This window comes from Excalfactoria chinensis, chromosome 10 (assembly GCF_039878825.1).
Source record: "Excalfactoria chinensis isolate bCotChi1 chromosome 10, bCotChi1.hap2, whole genome shotgun sequence".
NCBI classification, from domain to species: Eukaryota; Metazoa; Chordata; class Aves; order Galliformes; family Phasianidae; genus Excalfactoria; species Excalfactoria chinensis.
The window spans coordinates 16,467,245-16,487,230 of record NC_092834.1 but is presented as its reverse complement, the minus strand read 5'-3'; the positions used below and the strand labels follow the sequence as shown (position 1 = coordinate 16,487,230).

At 46.2% G+C, this 19,986-nt stretch overlaps 1 protein-coding gene across 1 annotated transcript in view; it reads right to left on the bottom strand.

Moving 5' to 3' along the window:
• Positions 1 to 19,986, bottom strand: part of PSTPIP1 (proline-serine-threonine phosphatase interacting protein 1) — a 45,067-nt gene that overhangs the window by 23,928 nt on the left and 1,153 nt on the right. The window contains exons 2-3 of the mRNA XM_072345561.1: positions 9,978 to 10,078; positions 7,406 to 7,480 (exon numbers count right to left, since the gene is read on the bottom strand). Coding sequence (XP_072201662.1) covers positions 7,406 to 7,480; positions 9,978 to 10,078 — 176 coding nt within the window. The remainder of the gene's footprint in view (positions 1 to 7,405; positions 7,481 to 9,977; positions 10,079 to 19,986) is intronic.

The window sequence follows — 19,986 nt, the reverse complement described above, 5'->3', positions numbered from 1 at the left end:
TGTGTCACGCTCAGGGATATTTGTACACAGTGTCTCCTCCTTGCAGTGTGTGATGCTGCTTAGCACTATGGCAGTCTGTTGTAGCGTCTCTCTGGCCAAACCGAAAAGCCCAGGGGTTGAAAATAACTGGAGAAAAGCTGCAGTTTGTCTCTTCTCCTCTTCCTTAAATTCCTCACTTCTTCTGTTCCTGTGATAATTCCAAGCACTTCAGCTACAGGCAGCACAGCACACAGCACCCTGTGGGCATCTGCATGCGGGCTCCTGCAGGTGTCACAGAGAATTTACATGAATTCACCGTGCATGTTTGTTAAGGCTTCCCCTCGGACGTTTAAAGATTGCATTTGTTAAAACGAGTTTCAGATATGGACAGGATTGCCCCTGAGTCTGGAATGATGGGGGACAGCCAGCCAGAGCGGCAGCCGGTCTGCAGCAACTCCTGGTGCTTTTTGCCATCTAGCGGCTGAAACGTTCTTCGTTTGCTGCAGGATCTCCGTATTCCGTACAGAGGAATGGAGATGCTGTTGTAGCTTATGTCCCTGTGGAATAGGATGCTGGGGCTGCCAGGGAGTGTGCTGCCGATTTGGCTCTGCTGCCTTCACAGCCATGAAGGGCCGAAGGGCTGGATGGCAGCAGAGGTGCAGTTAGCAGAGCTCTCAGCGGCAGCGCTCTGCACACAGACGCGCTCATTGCGTGCGCTGTTGCACCACTATTTTTGTGCCATCAGAGGCTCGATGGTTTGAGTGGGTTTTTTTTCTGTATTTTGCCTCTTCCCTCACCTGGAGTCTGGTCTGAGTAACTCATAGAGTCCCTTTAGGTTTTGACACAGGAAGGTGAAGCTCAGGCTCTTCTAAGCGGAAAACCACAGCTCTTTTTACATTTCCTTTGTGTTTTTTTAAAATCTCTGCTTGGTGAATAGAAGTGGAAAATAACTCCACCTTCCTTTAAAACAAAATCGTCTACTTTTCTGCAAGGTTTCACTTTGACACCAATACGATCTATGCTGTTCTGTTCTTAGGGTAACATTTTTAACATTCTTCCTGAAGCTGGGAGAAGTCTTTGCCAGTTGGAGCTCACAGAGCAGTTTCCAGCAGTCCTGTTCCAGCTCTGCCTTTGGTAGCTTAGCTTCTGGCTAAGTGGCTCTGAGGCCAATGTGTGCTGCTAGTCCCCGCCGAGGCCACAGTTAACATCTCTATCTCCTCCTGCCGTATAGGGCAGACCCAATGTGATGTTACTGACACTCCTTTCTGTAAAGCCCAGTGGTTGTAGCAATGTGTGGAGAAACAAATGCAGAAGCATCTGCTCTCCATTGCTTTGTACTCAGACTCTCTGCACTGGGTGTAGATGTGGAGGGTGATGGTTTGCTTTTAAGCAGGAAGATAACAACTCACTCCCAAGTCCTAGGCAGGCACATAGCAGAGTATGGCACACAAGAACCCTGTCTGACATTGTTTAGTGGAGATGTGGTGCAAGCAAGGAACTCATTTTTGCCTAGATGTTTTCTTGTTCTCTGAGGATTTATGAGCAGAAATGCAAAGCCACCCAGTGCAGCTGGAAAGGCTTGTGTGCACTGGGTGTGATGGCTAAGCCAACTCCTAAGAGGAGGAAGGGTATGGGCAGCTCTTTGCTCTGTCCCCTGCAGTCCAGGAGCCAGTCTGTCTATGAGTTAGTTACAGCAAGGCACTACTGTGAGTCATGCCTGCCACCGTGCAGCAGGCTGAGCTCTGTGTTGGCTTGGATGGAGCTTATCTTTTGTGAAAACAGCACCAAACATGCAGGGTTCCTCTAGTGCTGCGGTGTGTCTCTGTGCATGTTTTGCATTTACTACTTGCTTGAGTTCTTTCACATGAGTGGCAGAAATAGAAGCAGCCCCAAACTGACTGGAAATGGGGCTGCATCGTTCTCTGGGCTGGTCTCTGTGCTAATCACACCAGACTTTGCTGGGACAAAGGAGCAAACCAGAGCCCTTAGGACTTATGATTATCTATGGCATTCAAACCAATGGATTAAAAACATCAAAACAAGTTAGGTACTTTAGCACAGGACAAAATTTCCTCATGTCCTGGAAAGAGAGCAGCACAACTCAAAACCACTTGTCCTCATCACTGGTGAGCTTATCTAGCCTGGGTTTAATAAGATCTGAGCAGAGGCTTTCATGCACATGCCTGGATTTGTTTTCATAGCATCCTGAAAGTTCAGAACACGCATGTGAGTGTATAAACCCTGTACAGCTTCAAAACCTTCCATTGCAAAGTATCTCGCGATAGAAGAATGTGACCTTCCAAAATGATTTTTAGCCTCTGTTCAGAAATGCTTGCTTTGTGAGAATAGAACAAATGTTTCCATGTATTACATGACAGACAGCCTATATTTATACACAGGAAGCAGCAGCCTGGCATTTTGTTACAGATGCCCTCACCTCATGTTCTCTGAAATTGCAGAGAAGGGCAGAGCAGGAACAAGCTTGAAGGAACTGCCCTTTCCTGAGGTCTGAAGGAGATGTAAGGGGAAAAGAAGGAAGGAAAAACAGAGGAAAATCATATACATGAGAAGAGACAAGCAGGGCAAATGACAAATATAGCTGTTGTCAGACTAGGCAGAATTTAAGCAGCTCCTACGTGTTTACATCAGTTGTTTTACAGGGGAGACGAGTTCCCAGAGGCTCTGTTTCAGCTGAAGCAGAGGACGTGCCTGAAAACTGGGCTCTGTAGTATATTTTTGCTCATATTTTTCTGCTGAAGAGTCGCCCAAAGCTGTTGCACAGCAATTCCCAGTCACCTTGCAGGATGTTTCCTCTCACAGGCGTGAGCTCTGCCCAGAGTTCTCTATTGTGTGTCAAGGCATCGCAGATTTGGTCTCTGTTTATAGCTCAGCTGAAAATCCCACTTTCTGTGCACCCGGTCCCATATGTGCAGCACAGAATATGGACACTACGGAAATATATGGTGGTTTAAGCATTGTAATGTGTAGGTCCCTCTCCCTCATTGGCTATGGGTGTAACCTGGCCTTTGCTGAGGAAATAGGGCTGCAGCTTTGTAATCATCTTTTTCATAATTTGTTTAATAATTAGAGACTATGAAACATTGATTCATCTATGTGTGTGTGTGTCTATATACAGGCTAAAAAAGTGGGTTAACAGGGCTTTAAGCTTAACATCAGGTAGAAATGAAGACGTTTGAATGCCTGCTGTAGGGGCCCTGCTTTACAGCGGGGTTGGACTCAATGATCTCTAGATGTCCCTTCCAGCCCCTACAGTTGTGTGATTCCGTGGTTCTCTCCTTTAGCCCTGAGCTCCAATAGATGAGGTCTATTTCAGGGCAGCATCCATCACTCTGCTGTGGTCCCCACACCTTGCCCACTCCTCAGGGACTGCCCTGTCCCCTCCCAGGTCTGACCCACTCCAGTGTTACATCTGCACAGAGATTCCATGGCGATGCCTCCAGGTACTTGCTCTCCTCCAGCCCTTTCACTCCCAGGTTACCCCTATCTCTGCTATATGTGTGCATCCACAGCTGTGCTGGGACACCCAGTGATTAGCTGAAAGAAGCAGCCAGCCTTTTCCTTCCTTTGATGATATTATGCTGCTCAGTGTGTTTGTAAGGCCCCAAAGGATTGGGACTGCAGCATACCAGTACAGATATGCCTCAAGAAACCCCACTGACTAGAAGCTAAACTGCCTGTCAGGAACGTCTCATCTAGGATGACAAGTGTGGTGGGGCAAGTTAGAAATGAACACGAAAAGAGGTCCTTAATGGGCAAGCGCAATCGCTTTGCTGTAAGACTCAGTGGCTGCTAACATGTTTTAGGGTTTTAAGAACAAGATACAAGAAAGCTCCGCTGGGGGCTATTTAATAAAAGCTGCTGCTGCTGGTTTGGCAGCCTCTGACCCACCAGGCGTTAAGATTATTTAGGAGCAATATTTTGTGGATCTAGTGTCGAGGACAAGATACTTGGCTGAACAGATTTTGATCTAAGCCTGTGAGACCCTTCTCGCAGTATTACAGGGAGATTTAAATGCGTGCATCCTTTTGCATAGCAAAGTGAACTTGCCAGGACTTTCAGCAAATGCTGAGTTAGATCCGTGCTGTGCGTCAAAAGGGGATTTCTCCCTTTTCTATAGGAAGTAGCTTCTACCAGCTGCAGTGCTCGAGGCAACAGCAAGCAGGCAGAATGCCTACAGCTGCTTGAATTAGGCTGTGCTACCGAGTGATGGTGTGCCTTGGCTGTTAGGCAGCCCTTTCAGGCAACTTTCATTTCTTGTGCTGGAAGCTGCAGTGTTCGTTTGCCATGCCCATGGTAACCAGCATCAACTCATTTTAGAAGCACCGCCTTTGCTTTCTTTAAAAGAAAGAAGAAAAACAAAAGGTTGTGGTGGCACATCTCCCTCTCTGACTTTGCTTCCATAGCAGCCTCTCTCTAGCTGTAGGCTAATCGTAGCCATTTCCTATTCTAAAAGAGCAGTGAGGACCTGACAGAAGAGAACTGCTGCTCTGTAAGCCTGTTCCCTGGTAGCTCCCAGCTCAGAGCCATGTCCCCATATTACTAGTGCTGAGGGCTGTGCAGGGCTCTTTCACTGGGTTAAGATGTTTCACTGCTGAATGGGCAGTAACACCGTCCCACTGCATTGCTGGCCTGTGATGAGCACCAGCAGTGTGAGGCCCTGAGGGGTTGATCCCCACCATAGGAGCTTGCTGCTGAGGCCCCATGTCCTTCTCACAGGGCACCTTCCCTATTGGGCACACACAGGGCAGTCATAACGGTACCTTCTGTACCACCCAGAACCCAATGCATGTACTGATGCTGGGAGAGCAAACAGCAGGCAGTATATGAGGTGGAAAGCCAACATGCACTGTCAACTGTGTTCTTCTCAGTGCTGCCATTATGTTTCCATTACATGGCCATAGCCTGGGTTTGCTGCAGAGGCTTTGCCCCACACAGGGAGAGCTGCTCACCTCGGCTTTGTGCCACTTTTCTCCTGCCCTGCATTCCCTAACCATGCTGGAATGATGGGAGGGTTCTGAAGCCGATTCATTGGGTTGTTTATAATGTGCTCAACAGAATTAATTGGCCTTGCAGTTGTTTCTCTTAGGTCTTCTGTGTGTTTTCTGACACTGGAAGTTTATGGGCGGTTGCTGGGGATGGATGATCTTCCTTTTCTTTATCAGCCTTTCAGAAGGGTACTGGCACCTTCCTGATATTAAGAGCCGCTGGAGTGTGAAATGATTTCCCAGGAGAAGTGACAGAATGCCTTAGCAACAGAGATATTTAAAAGATGACTGAATTTCAGACCAGAGGATAATTTCGCATTAGCAAGGAAATGAGTAAGTGATCTAAAATGAGTAATTCTTGCTCCTCTGCGATACATTGCATGGCACAGAGTGTTCTGCAGCAAAAAAGAAATGGAAGCTGCTTTGTTCCTGGTGATTGGCAAACGCAAGTTTTAGGGACTAATACCTGCACAGCACCTCAGTTAGACTTCATTGGAGAAATATTGCTACCCAAGGATACATACAGAGATGTGGAAGTCCTTGTTCAGCCTGCCAGGTACTTATAAAACTACTGGCATTCAGTGTGCTAGTCAGTAGTGGGGGCCATATAAAGGGTAATATGTGGGGCCAGCTGTAGGGTAGACCTTCCAAGCTTTTCTTTTTGTTTTTAAAGGTAGTACATCTGTTCCCTCCCTCTGGTCTCTCTGAAGGACCAGCCGTGGGAGCAGTGCTGGTTTCAGTGACATGTCATCCAAATAATTTTTGACACCGGGTCCAAAATGTCAAGGCATCAAACCAAATAGTTCCCTTCCATGAGTCGTTCCAGCCCCAAACAGATCCTCTTTTTTTTTCCTCCAGTTGTAGAGAATTGACTCTGGAAACATGTCATTCACTGTGCAACTCCAGAGGGATGCTGAATGACAGAAAGCCAAGTGTGCTCCCTTTGCTTTAGAAACAGGCACGGCAAAACACTTGCTGTGAGAGCACAATAATCTGCCCAATGGTGGCCACTACCCAGAGCAGGCATGGCGTTATGCAGACATAGCAAGTCAGCTCTGCCATGTGCCCTGTTGGTATGTTCAGCCCTTTACCTATGCCAAGCTACAAAGCTTGGTTCAGACCAGATCTGGGCTTGGTTCCAAACTTCCTCCAACTTCAGGGGAGCATGGATTAATACCCAGCCCTGGGGCTTGGCTCTGCCTATGAATGAATCTACTGTGATGCCTTACAAAAAATCAGGCCTGTGAGTTATGCACTAAGTCACAGAAGAGCAGCCAAAGCTCCATGTCTGAATGCGTTTCCTTTACCTGCCCTGAACAGCCAGTAAATAAATCCAGGTGGAGCCTTTTTGGTAATTCTAGATTGCTAATCTGAGCATTTGCTTTGGAGAGAAACCACCCAATCTGAACCTGCTCTTTTAATTTCCTTTCCTCTGATTAAGCCTCTGATGAAATGAGACATCAGGGAGGTGCACGTTTTCCCCAGCAGCACCCAGAGCACAGTTCAAAGCAAGGCAGAGATGGGAGCAGTGAGAGACTTGCCTGTGCTCTGGACTTGAGCCTCGGTGCCCCTCATTACCAGGCCTTTGGATTAATGCGATAGCTTCCCTGCCACTATGGATGTGCCACCAAATGGATAGCAAGTGCTAAGGGGATTGCCTACAGCTTGTAAGTCCTGATGGTGAAAAGGTTTGAGGTCAAGTTTTCCAATAAGATATGAGCAGGAAACTGTGCTTACACTGACAGAGAGTGATAAATAGGTGTAAAAAGGAGATGGCAATTAAGAAATGAGATATAGGGCAGATGAGGGATCAATAAAGCTGTTTTGCTTGGATTGAGGTCTCTTTCAGGCCTGTCTTCTGTGACCCCAAATATTCATCCTTTTCCACCTTATTACTGTATTATTACTTGTTACATTAATGACAAATACATCTCATTATTGCTGCTACCATCAGTAATAGCAGCAGTTTATCAGCAGTGTTTATTAAGTCAAATTCTGTACCAACATAAATCTTCCCCTCCCAACATGATTTAAATGTCATCTAAACTAGTAGTGCTGGAGACAGTTAGGTCTGCTGCAGCCCATCAGGGTTTACTAAGCATTCCAGACCTGCCAACCCACCACCATCCTAAGCTTTCACTAACAGCTCCCTTTCCCTTTTTCCCTGCTAACTCTGCTTGCTTTCGGAAGCTGTTAGCAAAGCTGAAATGAATTTGTTTATATCCAGCGAAGACCTATTGGCAATTCCCAAAGGAGACATTCCAAGTCCTGCTCTGAAGAACCGCGGTGGTTCCCCATTTTTCCTATGAAGCACTGGGCAGCTCATTCATGTGAGCAGCTCATGACCCTGTCTGAATGCAGCTGTTTGATATTGCTTCCAACACGAATGCATTAGTACCAGTAACAGCAGAATTCCTTACTTGATTTCTGTTTGTCCTCCTGCTTTTCGGGCAATTTGAACCAGCTCCTTCCCATACCTCTCTTCTGCTTGAGCTCTGTTAAAAGAAAAACTTACTCAGTTTCTCCTAGTGGTAGCAGCATCGTGTTTACAAAGCTCTTCTTGTAATTGCATCTGAGGTAGGAAATACGAGAAACAGCATTTCTTTATTTCCTCTATCTTCATTTTCTCTATCTCTTCGATTCCAGTGCTAGCAGTTACCCCTAAAATATTTCTGGTGAGCTATTTCTGGAAGGAATGAGGGCAAAGAAATGCTCATCTTCATGGCTTTGATCAGCCTGTGGATTCAGCTAGAAGATGATGCATAAGGAGAAATGTAATGAAGATGCTGAGGGACCTCTTTTGCAGAAGAAAGCTAAAATGTGATGGCTGACTTGGTGGCTGAAAGTGAAAGCTGGGATGGATGGAAGAGTGAGTGCCAAAGGATCTCTTTAAAGAGAGGTTGTGAGTAAGTGGGAGTGGGAGTAGTAGAAAAGCACTTGGGAACGTGAGATGCCTTCTTGAGTAGCTGCAGTGGAGGCAGAGGGGGAAGTAGCCATGCTGGTTATAAGGTGAAGCCCATCGGTTTGGGATGGGGGTGGGACAACAGTGTGGTGCAATGCCTCACCTAATGGGGAACTGTAACTCATGACTCAGGAAAGCGGTTCTGTTTCTATGGTTAATAAAGAAATACAGTGATATCTTGGCTGCTTTCCCCTCCCCCAGCTCTAGAAGAAGTTTTTCATCTCTGTCTGAAAAAAATACATATTTTTTTTCATACAATGTTTTAAAACCTGTGTAAATCCAGGGCAAAGCTGAGTTTTCAGCCTTTTGGCCTTTTTATAGCTGCTGAATACTGTCAAATGGTCAACAACAGATTACAGCGTGGTTAGGGTGATTATTAAGTTTTGCTTAAGGTAAGTCCAGTTCTCAGTAGGGATTTCAAAGCATCCCATAGGCTTTTGAGCCTTAGCCTAGGCAGCTTGGAGAAGCACGTCATTTGTGCAGAAAAGGAATTGTGATGCAGGCATCACAAGTGCAAGCCATGCAGTCCCGCTGCTTTGTTCTCATACCTGCCTTCCTGCTCAGCCTCTGAGCTTGATAAAAGCTATAGACTGAGCTCAAGCAGTTTGCTTGTAGGATTTCTGTTAGTGCCGCAGGGAAGCTGTTTGTGTGCATCTCTGTTTGAGAACATGACTGCATCTTTGGATGTCCCTCTGCGTGTGACATCTTGCTTGCAGCCAGCTGGGCTTGTGGGCTGGTGGCTCTGGTGAAATCTCACATGCAGGTTTGCAGCTTTGCATGCAGCATATTGAGGCAAACGAGCACAGCCAAAGGTATTTGTGAACAAAGGTAATTGTGCAAGGTGGGAAGCTGAAGTGTTGGTGCAGCCAGGGCAAAGGTGCCAGCACTCAGGGCAGCTGCTGCAGTGGCCCTTGTTGAAATTCTGGCACTGAACCCATGACACAGACAGCGGGCCTATGTACGCTCACTGCAGTGGTTTGGGGTTGTACAAACACTCATGGAAACACTTGTTCTTGTAGCTTTCAGATCTGCAGAAGGACTCCAAATGTATTTTTTTTCTCCTTTGTGGAAAGCCCTTTCTTGCCTCTACCACAAAGGAGGAAGAAACTCATCCTGCAACTCACAGAAAAGCCTCTAATACGTTTTGAACCACAGGCAAGCGTAGCCTCAGATGTGTGCTGCAGTGCAGAGCCTGCCTGAAGCCTGCAATGCAATTCTGATTCCTGTAAGTTATGAGTCACAAAGGAGCTATTTTAAGCAGATAAAGTGAAGCTACCGGCAGGCTGATGTGACTTCAGGACTCTGTGACATGTGGCAATAAAATCTGCTTCCACTGGTGATCAAGAAAAGCAATTCAAATAGCTTTGGATTTTGATGGGAGACTCTCCACACTCCGAAATAATGAATTTTCAGTTTGACAGCTCACATCCCCGTGAAAGTTCCAGTGCTTGAAAAGTAGCCTTTAGAAAAGCAACCTAAAACCAGAAAAGTGGATGGAGGCAGCGTGGGAGGAAAAAGGAGGCTGTGGCTGGGGAAAGCAGAGTGATATCCATACAGAGCCAGGATCACCTGCTGAATATGTAATTCATAGTGCGGGGGCTTTCGAACAGGTCATACATGAGTGACGTGCCTCACACTGCACGTCGCTGCTGTTGAAACTCAGCCACTTTAAAACAGAGCCAAATCTAAACCTTTGTTGTGAGCCATAATTACAGAAATGAATGGCAAAGTTGGAGCAGCTGCGTAGTATTTATTTTCTCACCCAGAGAAGTGTTAGCTGTGCACAGCTGTTGCTGAGGGGCTCTGAGAAGTGGGTAAGGATGGAGATAAACCACACGCCATCTCATTGGTTCATTTGACCACATTTGATCACTCAGCAGCCGTGACCACTTTAGGATTCACCTCAGTTGGGCTTTTCTAGGCAAACCAGTACCGTTAATGAATTCAGCAACAGCCTTCCTGTGTCTTTCCGGATGCAAAGTCAGAGACAAAATTGTATCTGTTCAAACTTTTTTTTTACTCTTTCTCACCTTTGCTTGAGCAAATCCTCCACATCTTTGCACATCTTCCTCCCATCCAGCAGTCGCTGTACAAGCACCTCAAAGCCGGTGTGTAAGGTGAACTCCTTGCACTGAAGGCAGAAAGATAAAGAGATTAGATAGCTGGTGCAGAAAGCTTACAGGTTTAGGAGACAGTTACTGTCAGTCATCTGAAACGAGCCATATTCCTGGAAAATTCAAATATATCTTTAGGTTTGCCCTGGGCAGCAGCAGCCAGAGCAGAGCTAAGGGTGCTGTAAAATCTTTGTTTAGACCCAGGTTGTTTGATAATAATGAAGAAGTGAAGTGAGTCCCAGATTTTGCTGTGCCAAAAAGCTGTCATTTTGAGGACCTCATGCTTAGCACTGGGTGTGGGATATTTGCGCAGTGGCCCCTCTTCCTATGCATCAGTCACCTCACCACCTGTCCTGCTTTCAGCTGGTACAGAGGGTTTTTTTCCCCTTCACAGTGTCTGATGTGTTGCTATGTTATGACTTTGAGAGTAAAACAGCACCTGATGACAAGCCAATGTTTTAGTTGTTGCTGAGCAGTTCTGGCAGGCAATGGACTGGCTGGACATCAGACAGTGAGCGGTGAGCAATCGCCTGTGCGCCACTTGTTCTGTGTGTATTATTATCATTCTGTGTGTGCTATTATCATCACTGTTACCCTTTTTTTCCTTTTCTGTCTTATTATCTCAACCCATGGGTTCTACTTCAGGCTTTTCCCATTCTCTTCCCTATCCCTCTGGGGGTGGAGGGTGAGTGAGTGACCGTGCAGTGCTGAGCTGCTTGCAGGGAACACCACCACCACCACCATGGGGCTCTCAGTAAGAGTGATGTGCTGTCTAGACGCAGGTGGCAAGGTGACACCCTTGGCATGTGCAGTGGGGAGAAAAGAAAGAAAGGATGATGGTTCACGTGGCTGTACCAGCAAAGGGCCTGCTCTACAAAGCCAGGCAGAACAATAATGTAGATAAAAGGTGATGGAGAGAGTGCAGTGCACCCACTCTTGTCACTGCTGTAACAGTACTCAACTGATGATGGGATTACACGTGCTCATCTGTCACGTATAATCACCCTTCATGAAACAGGATCTCAAAACCAAAATATCCCTTTTCCTCATGTTTCAAAGGGCTAGTTACAGCCACGGGCTCTAAGAAGCAATCTTGCTATGAAATACATGAAAGGAGGAGAGCAGAAAGGTTCTTGCTAATACCCAGGCAATTTTATTTTTATTATTTGAGAACTTCTCAAGGGCAGATGGCATTGCTGCTGTAAAACCTCTCATTAATCACTCACTCTGCCTGGCAGAAACCACTCAGGTGTGCCACAAGCTTGCAGCACAAACATTCTGATTGCATGTTTCCAGGTGCAATAAGCTGCATCCCATGGCTGTGTACACAGCTTCCTTGGCACAGAAATGCTGCCCGGTGGTTATTACATGGGTCTGTATCAGCCTGGCAGCCAGGCATACTGCTACAAGCAACCAACAGAAAGTGAACAGGGCACTATCATGTTACTTTGCTGTTTCTGTCCAACCTATCTCTACACAACAAATGCTAAAATTCACTGTTTTACTTCTTGGTGTAATGGTGTAATGAAAGAGTAGCAAATTCTGTACATCAGTGAGCCCCCTATATCATCTGCCCAAGCTCGCTCTCTCTTCCTCCCCCAGCCACCCACAGATGCACCATGGGGTCTGCCTGCTGGCCAGCAGTCATTCTAAGGGCCTGAGAAAACTACTAATGGACTTGATCCAGCCATTTGGACATCTTGTTCCAACCATGAAAATGCAAGGGGAAGAAGTCGTGCCATTTGAAAAACTGCACCAGGGTCTGGTCTGCCTTGGTGACCGAGTGAATGAATTTTGCAACGTGTCTAAGCAGAGAACCTCACTTCTGCATTAATCCTTTCAAAGCTGTGCTGCATGGTACAGCCATGCCTTCTTGTTGGAGCTCTGCACATGGGCCTGCCTCCCAGACATAAGCTGCTGGGTTTGCATGAAGCACAAAGCAGCTGCTACCTTAACCAACAGCTCTGCTTCCTGTTTGCTGCCTGCAAAGTACGATTTGAATATGTTGAAAACGTATCCGCTTTCTCTTACCCCGGGCTCAAATGCTATCAGATACCTCCAGCACAGCATTTCATTCTACAACAACAGCTGCTCCCAGACCATCCTTAACAGGATGGTACCTGCAGTGAATAGATTGAGTGAATCAATCCTGAGACCAGCTCTCAGAACCCCTCCTCCAGTGCTGGTGTTCCTATTTCAGCACAGCTGCCAGCATCTTCTTTACCCTCTTCAACCTCCCTGTTCTCCTTCCATGTCTCTTCTCTGGTTTCTGTAGGATCTCCTAGCAATGCAACTGACCTCACGTTTGCTTTGTTGAGATTGTGTCCTGTTAAAACAACTGCTGAGCCTTGATGAGCTGGTTGGCCTTTATTCTATTTTCCTTTTACCATTTTGTGTTATAATTTGCATTTGTGCCAGTTGATTTGTGCAGAGGCAGCTGAGGCTGCACTGCTCAGCTGGTGCTTGGGCACCTCTCAGCTGGGCCTGTGCGATGGTTGTAAGAAATGATGAATAGTCAGAGGACATTCAAGTGGGTTTCAATATAAATTAGATATTCCTTATTAGATAAGGGTACGGTTGGATAAGGAATACGTTCGTTAAACCTGTAAAACATAAATCGTTTTGTTGCTTAGAAGATAGCAATTCAAATCACCACCACCAGTCATTTGTTACGTTGCCAAGAAGATAATTCCACTCAATCAAAGCACGTGCAACTGTGAAAGAGGATTTACTCATTGTCACTTTAATACAAAGGATTAGTTAATCCGTGTTGTCCAACAGACCTGTAATGACAAGTAAGGAGAGCATTTGACAAAGGGCTATCGGTGTTGCAGGCAGATTTGTACCGCTCTGAGATTTTTCCATTAACACTTCACATCTACTTGGGTCTGTGCACTGGAGCCCGGGGCTTTGCTTCTCATCAGGAGAATCACAGCTAATGCAGAGGCAGCCTTGCACTGCTGTGCCTGTTCACACCAGTTGTTTCCTTCCTGCCTGTGGAAGAAGTGATGCTCCTCCCTCAGAGACAGAGCAACGGGGTTGAAAGCACCAACTTTATACTGCTGTTTAACCAGAACAGCCTTTCCTAGCATACTTGAGAGGAGGCAGGGAAGGCTGCAAATAGATATGCTGCCACTAAGTGCACTGGGATATATTTTCTTCTTTATATTTTTTCCCGTGGCTTAAAGATGCTGCTCCCTCATGTTAATGGTGTTACCAAAACAACCACATGCACTGGGACTGCAGGTTTCTGCAGCAGTTTTCTCACAGGCAATCATGCAGCTTTAATTGCGGCAGGGAGCAGCTGTCCCTGAGCTATTTCTGCAGCCAATAGGGCTCTGGGGACTTTGGGAGTGAAGGCTGTGAGCGGGAAGCCTGATGGTGGTGGACCCCTGCCCAGGGCAAAGATGGCTGAGCAGCACCATGGCTTGCCCTTCCCTCCTGCTTGCTAAAGGTGAATCGCCTTGTGCCATGTCTTAGGGCTCTAATTAGCTGAGCATCGGCTTTGCAGTGCCTTTCTTCTGATCCTGGTGCTCAGAAGGTGTCTGCAAGGCTTTCTGATGAAAGCCATGAGGGTGCTATTGCAATCATACCAAGTAGGAAAGACTAAATGCTTCACTGGTAACTAAAATGTGAGCTTGGTAAATAGCTGTTAGAGGTTACTGGATTGAAGCAAAATTGTCCACGCCTGCATGCAAAGCACTAAACTACACTGTGCAACCTTATTTGTCCACCTGCTGTTATTCAGAAGGTGATGTGGATTGTGTCATTGTGGTTTTGCAAAACAAGGGAGGGTATGCAGGCTGAGGTTGGCAGGCTGACTTTTCTTTTGGTTCTTGTAAACCCACCCTTTGTGCTGTAGATACATGAGCACTTGCTGAGGGTTCCTGAGCGCTGCTTTGGGACCTTTTGTTATCATTTCAGGAGTTGACATGGGCATCTTTTAAATGAGGTTTACTTTGCAATTACACTACTGTCTTTGTTACCTAAGGCTGCAAAACAGTGTTTTCCTGGGGAGCAAACACTATTTATTGCCAGACAGCAGAGATGCGTATCTTGAATGATGTCTTCAAAAATCAGAGGGGAAAAAAAAAGCATTGCTTTTGTAGCACTCCAATATACTGAGTTGCCCGATTGCTATCTCACGCTTCTCTGTCTAGCAAGGTAGGCTGGAGAACTTAAAATGAAAGCAGAGATTCTCATCAAATTTCAGTTCTGCAGGAGCTACGGTGTAAAACAATACATTGAAATGGATATTTCACAAAGTTGGCAGCAGCGTTGCACAAGCGGTGGCATTGAGCAACTCTTTGCTTCTCTGTGCTGTTTTGCTCTCTATGACACCATAGATTTATGCAGAGAAGGAAATGGCTGTTCTGCTGACAAATGGAATTCGCTCCTCAGCTTCCTGAGCCCTCGCCCTCCTCACCCCTGTCCTGGATAAGGTGTTCTTGCAGTCGTGCTGTGACATTATTTGCATACCCACACAGTGATTGCTGCACCAAAAGCCTTCCTAGCTTTTGCAGGTGGTCTGGCTGGCGGACTAATGGTTTCCAGTCCAATCACAGGATTCTGCTTGTGCTATTACCTCCATTTTAGCTTTCCTCCTTAATTCGTTAATAATATTCTGAGAGTGCACAGAGTTTCCTGGGGGAAGAAAGCGTGTAGCTGAAGTGAGAAATGGGACAGGAGAAAACAAAATCCCTCCCTGGTTTGAAACCAGAGCTGGATGTGACCTGGTCTGGTGGCTGGCAACCCTGCCTGCAGCAGGGGAGTTGAAACTAGATGGATCTTTGAGGTCCTTTTCAACCCAGGCTTTTCTATGTTTCCATTCTGTGTGACACAGGCTAGACATAGTGACCTTCCTTCTCTATTCACGTGGTGACTTTAGACATTGGCTGACATGGGAGCCAACAGGGAGGCCTGCAGCAAGCATTGCACGTTGCTGTCACAGCCAGGTTTGGAGGCACAGCACTGCTGGCCGTGGTGCCTCCTGCACTGAAATCAGACCTTGGTTCAGTATCTTAAAGAATAACTGCAGGTACACAAGAGAAACTGGAATTAAAGTAAGGAGAAATAGCATATTAAAGTAGAGGGCACTTCTGTTTTATACAAAATAGCGATCAGAGTTTATTTCTGTTTTATTCTGCTTTAGTTCTGCTTCCGGGTCTCTTTTATGAAGGGAGCTCCTTTCCTTCTGCAAACACTGTGTGGAAGGACAGGGCGATGTGGAACAGTCCTGCCTTGCTCAGGCACAGCAGCAGCTGCTCAGGAGCTCACACAGCCCCTGGCACCAGGCCTGCTTACTTTGGAACTTGATTTAAAATCCATTTTTCTTCCTTGCCTTAGAAAACTTAGATTTGTTTCCTGGTAGTGCTGGGAAAGGCATTAAGGACAGCAATGCTGTTGCACCAGAGCTCTCAGCAGCCCTTATAAGAGGAGCCGGGCATTTTACTGGGGGGTTTCACAGCACAAAGCAGGGTAAAGCTTCAGGAAGTCTTCCCAGAGTGTTGCTGTACAAATCCATGTCCTAGTGAGCACTACTGCAATATCCACACATCGTCATTTCCATTTATGAGGCATCTTTACCTCTTCAATAGTCATTTTCAACATATCCTCTTACTCAATACGATGTTGCATATTCTCACACCCAGGGCAGTGTATCACAAACACCTGGGGAGCTGCATGATAGGACAGAAGCAAATCAACTGTGGGCTTACAGTACTTGAAGGGAGCATGTAAATAGGAGGGAGAATGGCTGTTTGTGAGGGTGGGCAGTGATAGGACAAGGGGGAATGGTTTTAACTGAGACAGGGGAGGTTTAGGTTGGATCTTAGGAGGAAGTTTTTCTCACAGAGGGTGGTGACACACTGGAACAGGTTGCCCAAGGAGGCTGTGGATGCCCCATCCCTGCAGGCATTCAAGGCCAGGCTGGATGTGGGCAGCCTGGGCTGCTGGTTGGTGACCCTGCACACAGCAGGGGGTTGGAACTGGATGAGTCCTTTTCAACCCAGGCCATTCTGTGATCCCGTGATTCTATGAAACAGAAGCTCTAAGCTGCCTGATCAGATCCCCTTGCTGCTTGGCTTCCACTTCATGCTGAAGACTTACAGCAAGTAACTGCTGGTTTCCATTTCATGCAAAAATGAAGTTGCACCAAAAGAGCCAGGGAAGTTTTCAATTCCTCAGCCTCGTACAGGGACATTTCCTCACCCTGTTGAAGAAGTGCTGAACTCCATTTATAGTAAAGGAGCAATTCTTTAGGGAACTGATGCTGTTGGGATCTGGATGCACATTTTTAATCTTTTTTTTCTCTCTTTTCTTGTCCTTGATGCCCTCAGCAAGGCACAATGATCCCAGCACAGAGCCATGGCCTGAGCTGTCACCTCATCCTGGCCTCAAATTCTCATGTTCTTACTGAACAACACAGGGAACTTTGTAAGTTACTGAACTGTGGCTGCTGAGAAATGTTTTATTGCCAAACCTAGATTAAACAGGAGATTAAACAAGTGCTTAATGTGCCATCTGCCAGCCAGATTCTACCTTGCTGCACTATGGCATGAAAGCAAAATATGGAGCTCTTTTTGAGCTCAGAGTAGCTGACAAATAACAAACCCCAGTCTCTTTACGAAACAGCCTAATTTGCCTTCTATACAAGTGTGCAATAATTAGAAGTGGATTGAAATTCAGGCTTCCATTGTGCCTGCATAAATAAGAATCCCCCATTTCCCTGAGTCCACACCAGACCAAACCACTTTTGCAGAGCAAGAGGGATCACATCAAAGTGGACACTATCACCATGACTTCATCCATCAGCCATTTTAAACCATCCAACCCTCTGGATGCTGCATTCAGTTGCAGCACGACCATCAGAAAAAAAAATAATAATCATTGCAGGTCTAATTGTTTTTAATTAGAAATTACTTACTTGATCTAAAATGAGCTTTCCACCAACCCATTCATCTACCTACTCTAGAAAGTCTTCCAAGGCCTTAGTGCTGCACTCAGCTCTTGCCCAGGTACCCTTTCTCCTTACAGGAAGATGCTCAGCCTGGTACACCACATTTAGGCCGTAACTGATGGGATACACAACCAAAAGCTGCAGAAGTAAAACCACACTCCTTCATTTCCAGCTCATCGACAAGGAAACGAACCACCCTGAATGTGCTGTCATTGGTTCCTTGCACCCCCCCCTAGGTAGGGTACCAGGAACAGGGGAGCTGGAACAAGCTGTTAATGTGTTTGCCTCACGATCAGTATCAATTCATTTGAGTTTCATTTTAAATGTCGTGCTCTGCTTAAAAGTGTTTCCTGGAACATCAGTATTTCCACAGCCGCGAGTAAGCAAGTGTTTTTCTTGTGATTTCTTGTGGTTTCAGTGACTGTTCTGAGACTGCAACCGCCCTCCCCAGGATGCTTCTTGTTGCCTTAGTCAGTAAAGCATTTTGACCACAGTGGAAACTATGGAAGAATACAGGGAGAAATAACACGTAGAAGAGGAATAGAGCAGCATCTTCCATGGAGATGAAGTGGACCTCATGCCAAATGCAGGCATTCAGCTGGCCAGTCAGACTGACTTCTCTGAGCTGGTTCTCGTTTTGTTCCCCATTTCTGCTCATATCCACCAGTATGGACATGCGCTGGCTGTATCAGGGCTGCTTGTCAGCACAGGGATGTGACCACAAGTCTGCCTTTAGTCACACTGTATGTGGTGCAGAGAGTTGCAGGACGTGCTGCGCAGTGGAGCCTGTTCTCTAGCATGCAGTGAGATGAATTATTTTGCTTTGCCTCATGTCTGTAAAGACAGCTACAACCAGTACAATCCTGTCCCATCCCAATGGAAGTTGGGGGTCCCACTTGTGAAGCTGAGATGCCAGCACAGGAGGTTTGGGGGCTCTGTCCCTCCTCCAAACCTATTTCAGGAAGCAGCTCTATAGAGGGTATAGCAGCCTCTGCAGGAAGGGCCGCACCTGGTCTACAAAAGGCATCCTTTGGAGGAAACAGTGATATTGTGTTTCTTGGGTATGTTGTGAGTAAGTCCAGAAAGCAGTCCTGCTGTGATGCATAATGAACCATTTATAGTCAGTTCATAGGGTAAATGCTCACAAGAAGTAAGATATTATTACCTCTGTTTGGGCATATAGTGCTATGTGAGAAACCTGTGGCAGCAGGTGAGAGCCTCATGTATGAGATAGATTTTTGCTTTAAACCCAACACTGACTATAGTCTAAGGCCAAAACAAGAAAGATATGAAAAGATCTTTGTCTATATCAGGCTGGTCTTGAGCACCTACATGGCTCCCAGTGCTGCAGCGTCTGATCATAGCCCTGAGTATTTTGCGGGCAGAGAATTCTGCAGCCAGAACGATGCTGGTGAGTGCCTGTTCCTCCTGGCCAGGAATGGCCACATCTCACCAGGCTGCTGTGGAGCAGCATGGCAGAGAAAGTCCCTCCTATATATCTCCTATATATCCAATATATAATCCTCCTGTATATCTCCTATAATCCTGGCAATGTGAAGTTCAGGTGGAAGCAGAGCCGTGCTCCCCATTAGCAGGGAATTTACCTGCCCACCTAACGTGATTAGACGGGTAACATCTCTTGCATTCATACAACAGGACAGTAAGAATATTAATGCCTTCAGCAATTGCCTACGATCAAAACTGATTCATCTTTTCTTCTTATTAATATTTTCCAAAAAACACTGTCTGAGGATAGGAAACTATTGGAAAGGAGAGCATCTTAGTGGGGGCTTTAAGCAACTTTCTTTTAAACCATTAAACCAGCGTGTGTGGAAGATGGCAAACCAAGAAGAGTAACTAAAAGCAGAGTGGTTTTAGCCCAGGCTGCGATACACAGATAATAAAAACAGCTTTTAGCACAGCCTTGGCACTGCCACATTGAATAGGCAGAAGGCAAGGACAAAACTTAGGTGAGCTATGAGGAGGAGATTGCATTTTCCTGAAACACAGCACAGCTGAGGAAGGTGGAGGGACTTTGCAGCGGAATGAATGGTGTCCTTTCTGTTGTGGTTGAGGAAGATGCGTTGTTGTGGGGGATTGCCTAAGTATCTCACAGTGCAGCAGCTATTAAGGAACTTCTGCCTGGCCACATGAGCAGAGGTGTTGAATTCCAGGGGGAGAGTGCAGCCATGCCTTTAGACAGGCCTTGGAGATCAAGGACTGGTATCGGCTGATGGGCTGCGACAGAACGGTGCTTGATGGGTGTTAATCATGAGGGCTGTCTCAGTTCATGGCGAAAGTGAACAAAGCAGGTATTTGCTCGCTGAGGCAAACTGAGAAAACACATTTCCGTTTCTTTAACGGGCACAGCAGAACGTTATGAATGCAAAAATAATTGCTGATGGTGTGATCCCGGGGGCAGGATGTTCTCTTTTGCCACATTGTGCAATATCCTGTCAGTTTTCTTTTCAAAAGACTTATCATCGCACAATATCCTGTCAGTTTTCTTTTCAAAAGACTTATCATCGCACAGCTAAAACTACCATAGCACGTCTGGATATAATTCAGTCCGATTAAACAAGCTTGGCAGTATTATGTTCAAGCCAAACAACGTTAAAAACAAAGATGCTTTCCTTTAAAGCGTATGGTAGCTTCAAAGCCAAGCCAGAATGATGTTCAAGCTAGTGTGACTAAGGCTGGGAGAGAAGCTTGGGGAAGAAGAGCCACAAAGAACTGGCCTGGCCAGACTGCCCAGTGGTGTTAATCACCCTGCTGAGCCCAGGGGGCACGGCTGATTTATTACAGCTAAAGACCAAGATCCTGGAAAGTAAAGCTACAAAATAGATCGTACTAAAGGTCAGACTGCACCTTGTAGAAGGAAGGACATCGAGAAATGCAAAAGCTGAATTTCCTGCAGTTGCACTGGGCTGTGGTTGTGCCATCCCCCTTGCAATTGAGCACACAGTT